This window comes from Abramis brama (genome assembly GCF_963993115.1).
Source record: "Abramis brama genome assembly, chromosome: 15".
Lineage (NCBI taxonomy): Eukaryota > Metazoa > Chordata > Actinopteri > Cypriniformes > Leuciscidae > Abramis > Abramis brama.
In genome coordinates, this window is record NC_139977.1 from 20,782,855 (window position 1) to 20,798,487 (window position 15,633).

Consider the following 15,633-nt stretch of genomic DNA (forward strand, 5'->3'; position numbering starts at 1 on the left):
CTTTAAGCCACTACATCAACATGCTGTCGGATTATGTTTCACCCATATTTCTTACACAATGAGGTTCTAATATTTAACAAACTACTGATGGTTAAGCTCCATACACTCACAGAATAGAATCAGCATATTTTAAGCCAATACATCAACATCTCTCATCATATGGGTGGGGGAATGGATTCTGACAGCTGAATTGTTTGCCGCCAGATTCTGTTCCCCTTATGTTTCTTTCAAAATGAGGTTCTAATATTTACAAAACATATACAAGCCAATTAGTGCCTAATGACATTTTGTGGCATTTTGACAGTCAAAAATAGTCGATCTCCGAATGTGAATGAACTGACTGTGAATTTTAGTATTGCTTCTTATATGAGCATCCTTTTTCAAATACAAGGTCAGTATTGATTTTCACTAACGACAAAACAACAAATTATCCGTGAATTTATATGGAACTAAGCTTTAGGAGCTTTCCATCTTTACTCTCCTCTCTGTTTCGTTGAATTCGGAGATCGACTATTTTTGACTGTCAAAATGCCGGCGGACACAGCTACAGTGAGTTGTTCAAAATCTTTCTTTTTAGTAAACTCTGTGTAGACAAACATTGTTCTCAATGTTCTCATGTGTAGAACCCCTGGTGATACTTCGAGCAAAGTTTCATGTTGTGCCCAGCCTTCTTAGTGTTTTAAAAATAGCGATTTTTTATGCTATCATAGTACTGCCCCAAGCACTCCCATTCAAAAGGCAATTTGACCAAAAACGAAAATACGGTCAAACTTAAAAGTGGCGTTTCCATTCTAATTATACTTTTAAATGAAAGTTTGCCTCGGGTAGATTAGCAAAAAGACCCTAGGTTGCATTTTGGCAACAGTTATCCTTTTGAGCTAGAGTTGTCCAAAACTCATCCTGTTTGTTTAGCTATGCCATCGTCCTCAGTTGTGGCAGAAATGGAGGAAACAGGGCCTGATGAGGCAATAGTGTCTGGTCGGCTGAAAAATAAGGAAGTTTTAGATAAATTGGAAGGCGTTTTGGGTCATCTAGAGTCATCTCAGCGGGCACAGCTAGTTAAGCTGGTTAGAAGTTTAAATAACTCTTTAACTTTCCTAAGCACTCTACAGTCTCCTAACCACTGGCTGATGCGCTGGGCTCTCCACCTCCAGTTGGATTTTTGGATTTGTTGATTTCTAAGTGGAATCTAATATACAAGTAAGATTTTATTATTATTATTATTATTTAAACTCAAATATTTTATATCCATGTGTGTGTAATAAGCAGAGTGTATACGCGCGTTGTGCACCTGCCTATAGGCTCATATTACTAATGCGCCCTTTAAAAAACAAAATATATATATATACTACGCCATTGACTTTAGACCAGGTTTTTGTTGGTCAATGGCAGTCTATTTCAGTTGCCTCAAACTAGCAATGCGAATCGTTTTCAGACCAGCACGTCCATGGGCACACGAATGGGCGCAAATGCATTTGCTATTTAAACAACGTGGCGCAGGACATGAAAATGATAACCGCGTCAGGCTGAAACTAGCAAAAAACACTTGTGTTGCTCCTGGCGCCGCATTGCGCCGGGTGTATGATAGAGCCCCTTGTCAAGATGTATTTTGTGAATCTGAACGCTCAGTGTACATTAGCACTTACTAAAAAATGAATAGGATTTGCAGCATAATGAGAAGATAAAAACATCACTCATTTTACTTGTATCTTTACACAAAGCAAAGGCAACAGTGAATAGTTTACAGAAATACACTACAGAATACACTACAGCGTATACACAACATACTTCATACTGTCATTTTTTAGTACAATTCATGCATAATTTTAGGATTCTTTTGCGAACTTCTGTCAGTTTTAAGCCATAGATTACAGGATTGAAAAGAGGTGGCACAATAATCATTTCTAAAGCCAAAAAATTACGCAGGTTTGCAGGGAAATCACTCGATCCATATCTGTTATAGATGGTATCGAAAAGTATTGCAACAGTAAGATTTATCAGTGAAAGTACATGAGGCACACATGTTTGCCAAAATTTCCTTCTGCATTCCAATGATGCTTTACATGCAATGATAAGTTTAATATAGGACACCATAATTACAATCACAAGGCCAAAATACAATGAAATAAAAATAAATCCATAAAGGTTATTGACAAAGGTTGATCCACATGAGAGTTTTACAATTGACCAGTTGTCACAATACAATTTGTCAATATGATTTTTACATAGTACCAACCTATTTGACAAGAAAACTGCAATGAACATATTAAGAGATGGTATGATCCAACATAAGCCAAGTAATATGCTGCAAGAATATTTGTTCATCTTTGAGTGATAGTCTAAAGGTCGACATATGGCCACATGTCTGTCATATGCCATCACTGCTAATGTAGAATATTCACACATAACATAAGTATAAACAACAAAGGCCTGGAATGCACACATGTAAGATGGAATAATATATGAATTCAATATTAAATCATGCAATATTTTAGGATAAAATGCTGCTGTTCCATAAAGGTCATTTACACAGAGATTGCACAGAAAAATGTACATTGGTTCATGAAGGGCTCTCTCCAAGACAATGACCACAATGAGCCAAATGTTCACAAACAGTATCATAACATAGAGGGAAAAAAAGCATGTGAAATAAATATACCTGTATGATTTAGCATCCTGTGGTTCCATCAGAGTGTAGCTTGCAAAATTTGTCATATTATTCATCATATATTTAAGTTTTTTAAGCTTACATTTGTCCGTATGCAAAATGCCCTCAAAATGTTGCAATTAAAAACAACAACTGTATCTGTTTAATTTGAAAATATAAATGTAAAGATACGGCATACATGCTTTTAACATACAATAAGAGTAAACACCAGTCAACAATTATCACTGACTTGCCTTAAGTTGTGATCTCGCACGCTCACATTTATTAAGTGGAAGTACTATGGACTCACCTGCTTATAAAGAACTTGCACAGTTTAAGTTCTCTGAGGCTCTACCAAATAAAACTCTGGAGGCTCTGGAAAAAAAAAAAACCTCTGGAGGCCTTTTTTCTTTTAACTATATAGTTCAACCAAGATGAAAATCACAACAAATGTACAAGTAAACTGTAGAAATGATTGGAGTGTTTTTAAAAATAGTTTGTCTACAGTTTTACATCAACTGTCAAGTCAAGTTTTACAGAGACAACAGGAAAATAATGCAACAAAGTTTGTTTCCAGAAGAAAATAGTGTCATAGTCAAGCTTAAGTATGTATATATATATATATATATATATATATATATATATATACACTCAGAGCCGGACAGTAACTGAGTACATTTACTTGAGTACAGTACTTAAGTACAATTTTGAGGGATCTGTACTTTACTCGAGTATCATTTTTGGGGAGTACTCATGACTTTACTCAAGTACATTTGAGAGGCAAATATTGTACTCTTTACTCCACTACATTTCTATCCATAACTGTGAGTACCCGTTACTTCTTCAAAAAAAAAAAAAAAAAAAAAAAAAAAGGAAAAAAGAAACATCTCGGAAACCCTCTCAAATGTTAACCCCAGTGACGGGTAGGTTTAGGGGTGGGGTTATGGAGGTCATAAGACCAATCAGGGATGACTTCCCTAATGAATATTCATGAGTCTTCCTCTACCATCCTGGGAAAAAAAATATTGCATCCCGGGAATGTGCCAAGCCGTGGCCCCACCTCGCCAGACTATTTCAATTTTCTGAACAAGTTAATGATAGTTTTCGCTTCACTGTGGCAGTAGTAATGCAATATTTAGAAAATGTACTCTTGTACTCTTGATACTCAAGTACTTTTAAAAACAAGTACTTTAGTACTTTTACTTAAGTAGACATCTGACTGTAGTACTTTTACTTGTACTTGAGTAAAATTTAGCAAGGGGTATCTGTACTTTTACTCAAGTAATGTAGCTGTGTACTCTGTCCGCCTCTGTATATACTTAAACCGATGACATCACGGTTTTCTCCAGAGCGGCTATATATATATGCTCGGCAGTGGCCATGATGCGATGAGGCTCTGATATGACTGCGCTGGTGAGCGGTGTTAGCACTGGAGTTGCCAACACTAGAGTGGGCATGACGTGAAGTAGCTCAGGCATGGCAGGGCTGACATGGAGCGCAGGCTCGGCAGGGCTGACGTGAAGAAGCTCAGGCTGAGAGGATGCTGTGAGATTGTGGGACCCCTCATCCACAACACCCACAGTAAAGAACACGCCACTTATCCGAAGGGCGATGTCAATATATTGGCTAATTTGCTTCAGTTGAGCTAACTTAAAACGTTTTGTTCTTCTAATGAGTAACAGGTAGTCTTTTGAACATAAAAATTGTCAAGATCTAGGCTACTATAGAATGTTTAGCATTTAACAACGCAAGCAGCTACAGTCCCTGTTTTTCATATCAATTCTTGATTATTATGTTTATTATGATTTTAATGATAACTTCATGACATTCATGACATGACAGAGCCTCCTCAAAAAACAAAACAAAAAAAAAACTGGATGAGAAAATTATCAATATTACAAAAATAAAACAATGCAAATATTATGAAATTGTGACATTAAAAAGTGTAAGCGTCTAGCCTAGACGCCAGACGAACTTAGCACCGCCCACAAAATTTTTAGGTCGGGAAGTTCGGTCTGGACTCGATCCGTTGAGGGGCTATTATGCCCGAACAAAAATTGTTCGGACCAATCAAATTGTCAGGGCGGGCTTTATACGATGATGGACAGATGAGCAACGGTAACGTAATCATCCACGTCATCAACGAGCGCTTGGGTTGAATTCAAATGACTGCCGCTGGAGAATTGAGATTTCACGAGTTCACGCTTACAAATAAGTCAGATAGAATAAATTCATATTTGGCGTGCTGTCTGAGGAGAGGCTCCGGGCTCGGTATTCGGCCCGAACCCAAAGTACTCCCCCCGTATTCCAGGCTGTGGAAGAACAATCCGAGAGTGAGTGGAGGGATGCTGAAAACTGTCAAGGAATGTTAGGTGAGTTGACAGATTTAATAAATATATGCTTCCTCTCATGTTGATAGTGTAGACCGTAGACGGTAATTGTTTGATGACAAGTTGATTGGATTGATTATTTGAACGTGCTCCTCTCGAACTTTGTTTATGAAACATCATGTGTAGTAGATTCCGCCATCGCGTCTGTTATAGATGATATCAACAGCGCATTAATTTTAAAAGAGGAACAGAGAAGCGCGATCAAGGCATTTGTCGATCGGAAACATGAATGAAGAACATACGTCACTTACTCCATTGCTCTGATTGGTTGTAGGTCTATCCAATTGAGTGCAGAGGCCTTTTCCTTCCTGGTTCGGTTGAAACGCCCCATAATCACAGCCCAATGGAGCAGTATCAGACTCACATTCTGACTAGAATCTGAGTATGACGACGTCAGGCTAGTAAGCGTCACTAGTTTTTATAAAGTAACTGTGATGGCTAAGGCCACACTGAATGAACATTTCATTTGAATGGTTCTAGTTTACTTTTTACTTAATTTTTTGTATGATAAATTTATATTTCGTTTGCTCTAAGGGATTAATTTTTTTTGTCTGTTTATTTATAAATTTCTATGTAATTATTTTTGTTTCTTTAAATATTATTTACCCAAACATTGGAACTGTAATATCTTGGGTTTAGAACAAGACGCGGTAGACGGTGGTTTGAATAACTCAATAACGTTTACTGAAAAACAGCGGAACATCAGCAGATACACTCACTGCTCTGCATCTCACTTCCGAGCTTCCTGATTCCCCCGAACCACGTGATCCCAAGAACCAATCACATAACAGCATTTCACAACATGAGAAACCCAGTCTACTACATTCCTCCCCTTTAAGTTTAATACCTGTTTACTAAAATTAACAACCTTAACTCACTAGGTCTTCATGAACCAGGAACAGTCTTTCAACTATGCTTTTTTTTTTTTTTTAACCTGCCTTAATTTAACACCTTACAAGTCCAGTCTCTTGGGAGCATTTCTGAGTCTCTCTGGATTTCTCCTTGGCTGCACTCCTGGAGGTACAGCGGCAGTGCTGTTATGGCTGCCCAGAGGAGACGTAACATTTCCTGACCATGCTGGACCCAGGCCGACGCCCTCCTCTGAAGTGTCGGAGTCAGGCAGTTTCACTCCGCTGGCCTATACTGGGTCAGGCTCTGGTGAAGCATCTGATGTAAAGTTTTGGCCCTCAAAAAGTGTGCATGGCTCCAGTTCCTTGAGTTCTCCTCTTCTTCCCAGCATGTGGTCAACATGAACGGACCGCTGTTTGTTTCCTTCCCAGACACGGTATGTCACAGGACCTAAGCGCTTTATGACAGTAGCGGCAGTCCATTTCTCTTCTCATCCCCTGAAATTTTTCACTCGGACTTGGTCGTTTTCCTGAAACTCTCTCAATTTCAGTCTCTCTTTGTCATGATACAACTTTTGTTTTGCCTGCTGGTGCTCTATAGTGCGCGACATATCTGGTCTCAAAAGACTGAAACGGGTGCGAAGCTCTCTCTTTAAAAACAGCTCAGCTGGAGAGCGACCTGTGACTGAGTGTGGCGTAGCCCTGTACATGAGCAGAAAGTTTGACAGCCTGTGCTGCAGTGAGATGCTGGGCTGTCCACTTGCGTCTAGAACCTGCTTCACAAGAGCACGCTTCAGTATTTGCACCGACCTCTCAGCCGCTCCATTCGATGCTGGATGATATGGTGGGACCTGAGTTTGTTTTACTCCATTTTTGTCAAGGAACTGCTTGAATTCTGCGGAGACGAACTGGGGGCCATTATCCGACACAACCTCTTCCGGAAGACCATATGCAGCAAATAGGTTGCGCAACACCTCTATGGTTCGGCTTGACGTTGTGGAGGTCATGTGGAAAACTTCCAGCCATTTAGAATGACTATCTACTATCACTAGGTAGTACTGTCTATCCTTCTCCGCGAAGTCCAGATGGATCCTCTGCCACACTCTGACAGGCCACCTCCAGGGATGGAGCGGTGCCACCTCAGGTACCTTCTGCACGGCTTGACACACAGCACAGTTTTGGACCATGTTCTCAATCTCACCATCCAAACCTGGCCACCATACATAACTGCGAGCTAGGGCCTTCATCTTACAGATGCCCGGGTGTTCATGGTGCAGGTCTTTGAGAATCTGCGGCCGGTGCATTTAAGGAACAATGACTCTGAGACCCCACAAAACACAACCTTGATCTGCTGACAGCTCATGCCTCCTGACAAAGTACGGTTTCAGGCTTTCATCATTCAGGTAATTAGGCCATCCATTCATAGTATAGCTCCAAACCTTGCTCAACAATGGATCTCTGCTGGTGCCTACTTTTATGTCCTTTTATGTACTGGCAACTCTTCCACATGCGAGAAGTAGAAAATGTTGGATTCCTGTGCTGTGTTGTCCAACTCAGTCACGGGAAGTCTGGACATAGCATCAGCATTAAGGTGGTCTGACGACTTCTTGTATTCTAGCTCATAACTGTAAGCCATGAGAATCAACGCCCAGCGCTGCATGCGCAAAGCTGCCAATGTCGGCACCGCTGATTTTGGCCCCAAAATAGCCAGCAAGGGTTTGTGATCAGTGATGAGAGTAAATTTGCGTCCATATAGATACTTGTGAAATTTCCTCACAAGTGATCGCCACTTGATCGCCAGCGCCTCTTTTTTGATTTGCGCATACTTTTGCTCGGCCTCAGTAAGAGTGCGTGAGGTGAACGCAACTGGTCTCTCATCACCATTGTCCATCACATGAGAAATGACTGCCCCCACCCCGTACGGGGATGCGTCACATGCCAATCTCAATGGCTTCTCTGTGTCATAATGTACCAGAACCGTGCTGCTCAGTAACATCTCTTTACCTTTCTTGAAGGCTTCCTCACATGCAGGTGTCCAGCTCCATTTTTCCTCTTTTTTTAACAGAGTGTGCAATGGCTGTAGCACACTAGACAAGTTTCTCAGAAAGCGGCCATAATAGTTCAACAGCCCCAAATAAGCGTGCAACTCAGAGACATTTGTGGGCTTTGGGGCATTTACAATAGCCTCCACTTTGTGCTGAGTGGGGTGCAGGCCTTCCTGGTCTCTCCGATGCCCAAAATACTCTACACTTGACTGTAGAAATCTGCACTTGGCCAACTTTGCTCTCAAGCCATAGCGTGCAAGAGAGCTCAACACTGCATCCAGCCTTTTTAAGTGCAGGGCTTTTGTGTCGGCTGTGATCAAGATGTCATCCAGGAAACAAGTCACTCCTTCTTGCCCTTGAAGAATCTGGTCCATCACTGATTGGAAAATTGACGGTGTGCTGGCAACCCCATAGCTGAGACGATGGTAGCGGTACAGTCCTCTGTGAGTATTAATGGTTAAATACTCTTCAGAGTCTTTGTCCAATCTCAACTGCTGGTAAGCATGAGATAGATCTAACTCTGAAAACCACTTCCCTCCTGCTAAGGTCGCAAATAAATCCTCAGTGTTGGGCAGAGGGTAAGTCTCTACTTCCAGCTGGTTATTTATTGTAACCTTGTAATCCCCACAGATGCGGATGGATTTATCGGCCTTCGGTACAACTACAATCGGGGCCCCCCATTTGCTACGATCCACTTTGGAAACTATTCCCTCTTTTTCTAACCTATCCAGTTCTTTTTCCACAGCCTCTTTCAATGAATATGGCACAGGGCGGGCTTTGCAAAAGACTGGCTGCACATCCGGCTGCATTCTTATTGTTGCTCTAAACTCCTCTATGGCACTGACCTTCTCCGAAAACACCACCGCGTGGCGCTGCAGCACTGCTTGTAATTCCGGGTCGCCGTGTTTAGTTCCTTTTTCGACTGTGAAAATATTCCTCCAGTCCAGCTTCAGCTTCTCCAGCCAATTTCGGCCAAACAGAAGCAGGCCTGTTACCTTTCACTATGATGAGAGGCAGTGTAGCTTTCTGGTCCCCATACTGCACTGGTGCCTGAACATAGCCAAGAAGGGGAATTATTTCTCCTGAGTACGCTTTTAATCTGATGTTGGACTTTTCAATGGGTAAATGCGAAAACTTATTTTGGTGCAACACTTCAGATGCAAGGGACACTGCCGCACCAGTATCCAACTGCATGCTAATGTCCTCATCACACACTTTCACATTAACTTTAATGCCTCCATCCCCACTGGATGCCATGTAAACTGTAAAGACCCCTAATGGGTCATCTTCACTGTCTACATTGTGATCCTCCGTTTCCACGTACTGGGCCTTGGCGGTCTGTCTCCTATTCCGACATGCTCTGGAAATATGCCCTGTCTTGGAGCACGCATGACATTTCTCATTTTTGAATCAGCATTCCTGAGGTGAGTGTCCCCCTCCCCCACAACGGTAGCATCTCTGTTCGCTGTCCCCTTCCTGATAATTTTTCAGTTTTGGATTCTCATTTCCATGTCTAAACTGGCGTTGTCCTTTGCTTCCAAGATATGATTTAGAGACTTGATTTACAGCTGCAGCCTGTACTTTTCCCAAGATTTCAAGAGAATTCTTCGACGCCATCTCCATTGTCAACGCTATCTCACATGCTCGGGCAAACGTCAACTCTCTTTCCGCCAGTACTTTCCTTTGAATCGACTCAGCGGACAGTCCACTCACCAGACGATCTCTCAATGCATCATCTAAGTACGTTCCATATTCACAATCCTTCGACAATTGTCTTATTGCCACTATGTAATCCGTCACTGACTCTCCTTCTTTTTGATCACGTTTTTGAAAACGGAATCTCTCCGCTATGACCAAAGGCTTCGGCTGATAATGTGATTTCAATGCGTCAGTCAACTCTTTATACGTCATTTCTGCGGGCTTCTTTGGTATGACCAAATTCTTCAGCAGTCCATAAGTTTCTGGTCCAATGCACGCTAAAAATACACTGACCTGTTTTTCTGCTTTTATTTCGTTTGCCAATAGCCATAGTTCAAATCTCTCCAAGTAGGATGCAAAATCCTCCCGCGACTCCTTGAACTCTTCCACTCGTCCTATTAGCGCCATCCTCGTCGCCAATGTAATATCTTGGGTTTAGAACAAGACGCGGTAGACGGTGGTTTGAAAAACTCAATAACGTTTACTGAAAAACAGCAGAACATCAGCAGATACACTCACTGCTCTGCAGCTCACTTCCGAGCTTCCTGATTCCCCCGAACCACGTGATCCCAAGAACCAATCACATAACAGCATTTCACAACATGAGAAACCCAGTCTACTACAGGAACTGGAGGAGCTAGTTGTCTCTTTAGCACGCATTAAACCTCAAAGAGCGACAAAGCCAATAACTATTTATTTCTAGAGTGCACGCTAGTGAATAAATTAAACGACATACCGCATACCAGTTAATGCAGTTATACTGTAGACACGGGTGCTGAGGCTACAATCATGTCTGAAGAGACATACAGCAAATTACCTGTTAAAGTACCTTCAGGACTGAAACATGTTTGTCTTTGGAATGCTTTGTCTTGTCACAAATCTTTGTATGCAAAAGGCAGGAACTCAGTGCCATAAGATCCTGACAATGAGCCTCCTGATGAGCATGATATAAGAAGGGTGTCGTCACCAAACGCACTTGACCTTCCACAGCACCTCAGACAGTTGTTTACTTCTGCAAGTGAAATACTCACTGAAAAGCAACAATAGATGTTAGTAGCTCTGCTGACTGAATATCAAGCAGTTTTTGCAGCAACTTATGATGATCTTGGGAAGTTCTCTGCTTTGCAGCACAGCATAGACACAGGAATGTCTAAGCCTGTTCAACAGCCAGTATGACGTACCCTTTAGGGTTCTGGAATGAGGAGGAAACACATCTCAAGAAAATGCTTGAGTCAGCTATTGTTGTCCCCTCAAGCTCAGAATGGGCTTCCCCTATTGTCCTTGTAAGGAAAAAGGATGGGGGGGGGGGGGGGGGGGTGCGCTGGTGCGTGGATTATCGCCAGCTTAATGATCTTACCATCAAGGACGCATATCCCCTACCAAAAATAGAGGAATGCCTGGACGTGCTGGGTGGTGCAAAGACATTCTCAACACTTGACCTTCAGTCAGGATATTGGCAGATTGAAATGAATAAAAAAGATAGATCCAAGACTGCTTTTGTGACAAGGTATGGACTATATGAGTACACCAGAATGCCATTTGGTCTGTGTAACGCACCCAGCACATTCCAGAGGGCCATGGAGCTGGTTCAACAAGGGTTATACCTGGATGACATAATCGTCTTTGGTGAAGATGTGGAACACTGTATGGAGTGCCTCGCAGAGGTTTTGGAATATGGACTAAAACTGAAGCCCTTGAAATGTCACCTAGTAAGAGACGAGGTCCTGTTTCTTGGTCACGTTGTGAGCGGCGAAGGAATTAAGACCAACCCAGCCCTCATTAATGACGTTAGGAACTGGAAGACCCCAACCAGCATCCAGGAACTCCAGTCTTTCCTGGGTTTGTGCAACTATTACAGGAGGTTTGTTGCCAAGTTTGCTGAAATCACTAATGCTACTCAAGAAAGGGAGTCCCTTCTTCTGGGAAGAGGAGCAGAAAAAGGCCCTTGAACATCTTAAAAGGAGCCTCACAACTGCACCCATCTTGGTGTTCCCAATTACATCTGGACAGTTTGTCCTGGACACTGATGCGTCCAACCTGAGCATTGGAGCAGTGCTCTCACAGTTACAGTGGGGGGAAGAGAAAGTTATCTCATTTGCCAGCTGTCTCCTCACACCAGCTCACCAGAGGTACTGTGTCACACGTAAGGAACTCCTAGTTCAGTTCCGCCACTATTTGCTGGGGTCAGGGCCGGCTCTGTAAATCTGGGGGCCCTGCCTTGCAGTGAATAATGGAGTATTGCCACCGCAAACCAGAAACTGTATACAATCTAAACTGCACCTCTTTTAACATGATTGCCCACAATTATTTTACTGCTTATTAATGTACACTCACTTAAACAGTAAAAGTAAAGATTACAGATTTGCCAAATTTCTACATCTACTTTATTACTGTATTTCTGCCACCATAGTGCTAAGTATTTTCCCACTAATACAAGCAATAAGTTCATTTTGGATAATTTTCCCCAAGTAGGTAGTGTGATTTTCACCAGAGCTGATGCGTCTGACATGGTCATTTAAAACTGGATCATACTTTGCAAGAAGTTCTACCTCTTTCAGAAAATTGCCGTTGTTCGGACTGTTGATGGTGTCTGCTGATCCTCTGAGAGCAAGGTTTCTTTCAGCCAGTGATTGAATGATACTGATCAAACGTTTGAGTACCTCTCTCCATCGATTCTGCTCTGCTTGCAAGAGAGCTATCGCAGTGTGGTCAATTGTTTTTCCTGCTTTAAGTCGACGCTCTAAATCCTTCCATGCTAACAAATGTTTAACATGATCTGGGCTGGTTTCATGGGACTTTAATATTGCACTGATATTGACCCAGTCATTCTGACCCTCTGTGGCAAGCTTTGATGACTTTCTCGAAAACAACTTGCAGCAAAAGCAGTAGACTGCATCACTCTGCTTTGAGTATGTTAACCAGTCACATTTAACTTTCTCACCATTTGCAAGGTTTCGAAACATATGATGGTAGTGAAAGCTTCTGTGCAAATGGGACTTGGGGAATTCAAAGTCTCTGTCTACATTCACAGGACCTCTGTAAACTAAGTCATCCCTTACTTGGTCAGACAGTTTTGATGGCCACTGAGCAGGATCAGTTGGTGGTGGAGCAGGGATCCAAGTAACCGAAGAGGTCGGTTGGCTTAGATCAGCAGTTGCAGTTGGAACTGTGGGAAGATTAGATGGGAAATGTTTAGCTACTTGTGTACAAAACATTTGAGTTAATAACAGAGGTAGAAACATATTGTGGGAAAAAACTAAACTTACCAACTGTATCACTGGAACTAGCAGGGATAAACACTGGTCGGGATGAAGATGTTGTATCACCTTTAGTGTGGCATGATAATGATGGACCTGACATGAAATAAAAACATCAACATCATTGTGTTTAGGCCTAGTTGTTTTCTTTCTTTTTAAGTGTGTTAGTATTAATCATTATATCAACATCATACATAAGGTCAATTTGTTGTAAACAAATAAATATTAATAATTTAGCATTAACAATATATAGCTAACTTACCAGCAACATTATCCATTGTGGTATGCCGCTCGCTGTGCTCTACTGAAGCAGCAGTAGAGTCACCTCCTCCAGCTGTTGAGATTATAATATAATCATAAATACAGTAGCCTATGCAGAGTAGATAAAACACATTAATCTTAAATTAATATTAAAGTACAATAAGACAACATAGTGAATTGTGATAAAACTAAATTTTTTATTGGCAAGAGGAAAATTAGCTATGTTGAAGTTGCACACAAAACTATTCAAAAGAAAGGCAGTGGGAAATATTTACTTGTGTCATCTCTGGTGTCAGCCTCCTGAGATGTTTCTCCACGACCACCAAAATATGTAAGAATAGCTCCTCCTGAGAAAGTGAAATTATAATGTTAAGAGTAAATTAAAAGAAATCCAAGGTTAAATGATATTATTTAATTATTGGTTGATTAACTCTTACATACTGTTCATATTTTAAAACAATTATTGCATCAAAATAAGTGTATTGTCATTGTCAAAACATTTTAGTAACTAAATTGAATTTTATTAGGTTTAGTGACAACATGTTACAATGTTTACATGTGTGACGGCAAGTAACCGAGGAAGAGGAGCTCAGGGTGCGTTGGCAGCGCAGGCTTGCGTGGGCAACTCGGCGAAGCACGGTCAGATGAGTGAGGTGAAATCCCAGTGAAGACGAGACGTGAAGACAAACTGCAAAGACGAACAATCCAAACGGGACTCAGGCTGGAGACACGAGGAGACGAGGATGAACAGGAACTGAACGGGGAACATCCACAAACAACGATCTGACAAACACAAGACGCACGAGGTGAGTATAAGTAGTAACTGGAGATGAGGATCACAGCTGTCGCTGATTCTCCCGGAGAATAATCAGCGACCACGCCCACACACTCATGCACATACACACACACACACAGCAGCAAGGAAGAGTCAATAGCTGTGTCCCAAAGTTTAGGCTGCGTCCTTCGAAGGCCGTATTTGAAGGCCGGATGGCCGTATTTGAAGGCCGATTGCGTCACCGCGGCGAGACGAAACGTCACAGCGGCGCAACGAAGGACGTCCCAATTCAAAGGCTGCATCCTTGCAAGGTCGCATTTGAAGGCCGATTGCGTCACCGCGGCTCGATGAAGGCTGTCCCAATTCAATTCTGCATCCTCCGAAGGCCGTGTTCGAAGGACGGTTGCGTCATCGCGCCGCGACGAAGGCTACCCTGATTCAAAAGCGACGCCAAATGCGCCCTTCGTTTCCCCGTGAATAGAAGGATACATAAATGGACACTTAGCGGCCTATCCTACCCCATAAGTCATTGCGCCCCATTGACGACAGGCCGGCGGCCGAGACTAGAGATCGGTGGTGGACAGCAAATTCACATTTAAATGTAAGTAGCCTATTATGTTTTCATTTACTCAAATAGCTAGCGAAACCACAGTTAAAGTTTATTATAAACTTCATCTTAACTCCTTCGTCATCATTGCATGGCTTCATTTGTCAGGTAGTTTTAGGCAAAACTTGTGGTAATAAAGTTATTAGTTTAACGACCTATTTGTAATATTTGCACTTGTCTATCTCACTTGTGTATTATAAGAAATATCACTCACCCTAAAGCCTAAAACAACTAACCCCCAAATTTGGTTTTTAATGTTGGTCTAAATTGGTCTTGATGTGTCATATTTTGCAGTGTTAACAATGCACTTAAGATTGCACCCCTGTGTTAAGTACCCTTTTCTGCTTTTTTAGAACAATTCAGGGAAAAATGGGTCTGGGGTATGTAACTCCCATACAGGCACAAAATAATATATATTATATATATATATATTATTTTGTGCCTGTATGGGAGTTACATTCCCCAGACCCATTTTTATATGGGTATATAATTTTATATATATAAGAAAATTAATACACACATCTTTGCTGAAATGTATTGTGCTGTTGTATTGTGCTGTTGTTGTTAACAAGCCATGGTTAATTTGCTGTGCCTTAGATTGCACGTGTCCTGGGACAGGAGAGGGTGTGAGTGGGAAACCCACTGCTGAAACTTGGCCCTGGTTTGTCCTCATGGATGAGGTGTTGGGACAGAGGCGTTGCACCAACCCCCTGTCCTCATTGCCTCAATCCCCAAGGACAGACCAGGGCCGAGTTCAGCAGTGGGTGCCCAAGAAGAGGAGGAGGCAGGACCAACGCCAGCACCAGCACCAGCACCCGCAACAGCATCAGCACCAGCACCACGAAGAAGGCGAGACAGAGAGGATGAGTTTTTGGACTTGATTAGAGAAGACATGGGACTGCAGAGGCGAGGAGAGCACTGGAGAGTAGGGAGAGGATGGACAGGCTGTTTTCTCTTCTTGAAAGAATTATTGAGAAATATATATATATATTCTTGTTTAACTTTTTTTTCACCTATATTTTTTAAAAGGAAAAAAAAATCTGTACATTTATTTATTTTTATGCAACTTTAAATGTGTAAATAAAAGAGAATTCATTGCTCTGGA

At 41.8% G+C, this 15,633-nt stretch overlaps 1 protein-coding gene and 2 long non-coding RNA genes across 3 annotated transcripts; 1 reads left to right on the forward strand and 2 right to left on the reverse strand.

Moving 5' to 3' along the window:
- Window positions 1-1,797: 1,797 nt before the first annotated feature.
- On the reverse strand, window positions 1,798-2,724 carry LOC311097008 (olfactory receptor 5K1-like; the record flags this gene model as incomplete). The annotated part of the gene is made up of 1 exon (XM_084136476.1): window positions 1,798-2,724. The coding sequence occupies one exon, from the start codon at window positions 2,722-2,724 to the stop codon at window positions 1,798-1,800; it is 927 nt and encodes a 308-aa protein (XP_083992602.1).
- A 10,170-nt stretch (window positions 2,725-12,894) lies between these two features.
- On the reverse strand, window positions 12,895-13,461 carry LOC311097761. The gene is made up of 3 exons (XR_014609318.1): window positions 13,422-13,461; window positions 13,148-13,219; window positions 12,895-12,981 (listed from the first exon to the last, which is right to left on the reverse strand). It is a non-coding gene; the product is annotated as an uncharacterized lncRNA (long non-coding RNA).
- A 948-nt stretch (window positions 13,462-14,409) lies between these two features.
- On the forward strand, window positions 14,410-15,633 carry LOC311097998. The gene is made up of 2 exons (XR_014609353.1): window positions 14,410-14,522; window positions 15,126-15,633. It is a non-coding gene; the product is annotated as an uncharacterized lncRNA (long non-coding RNA).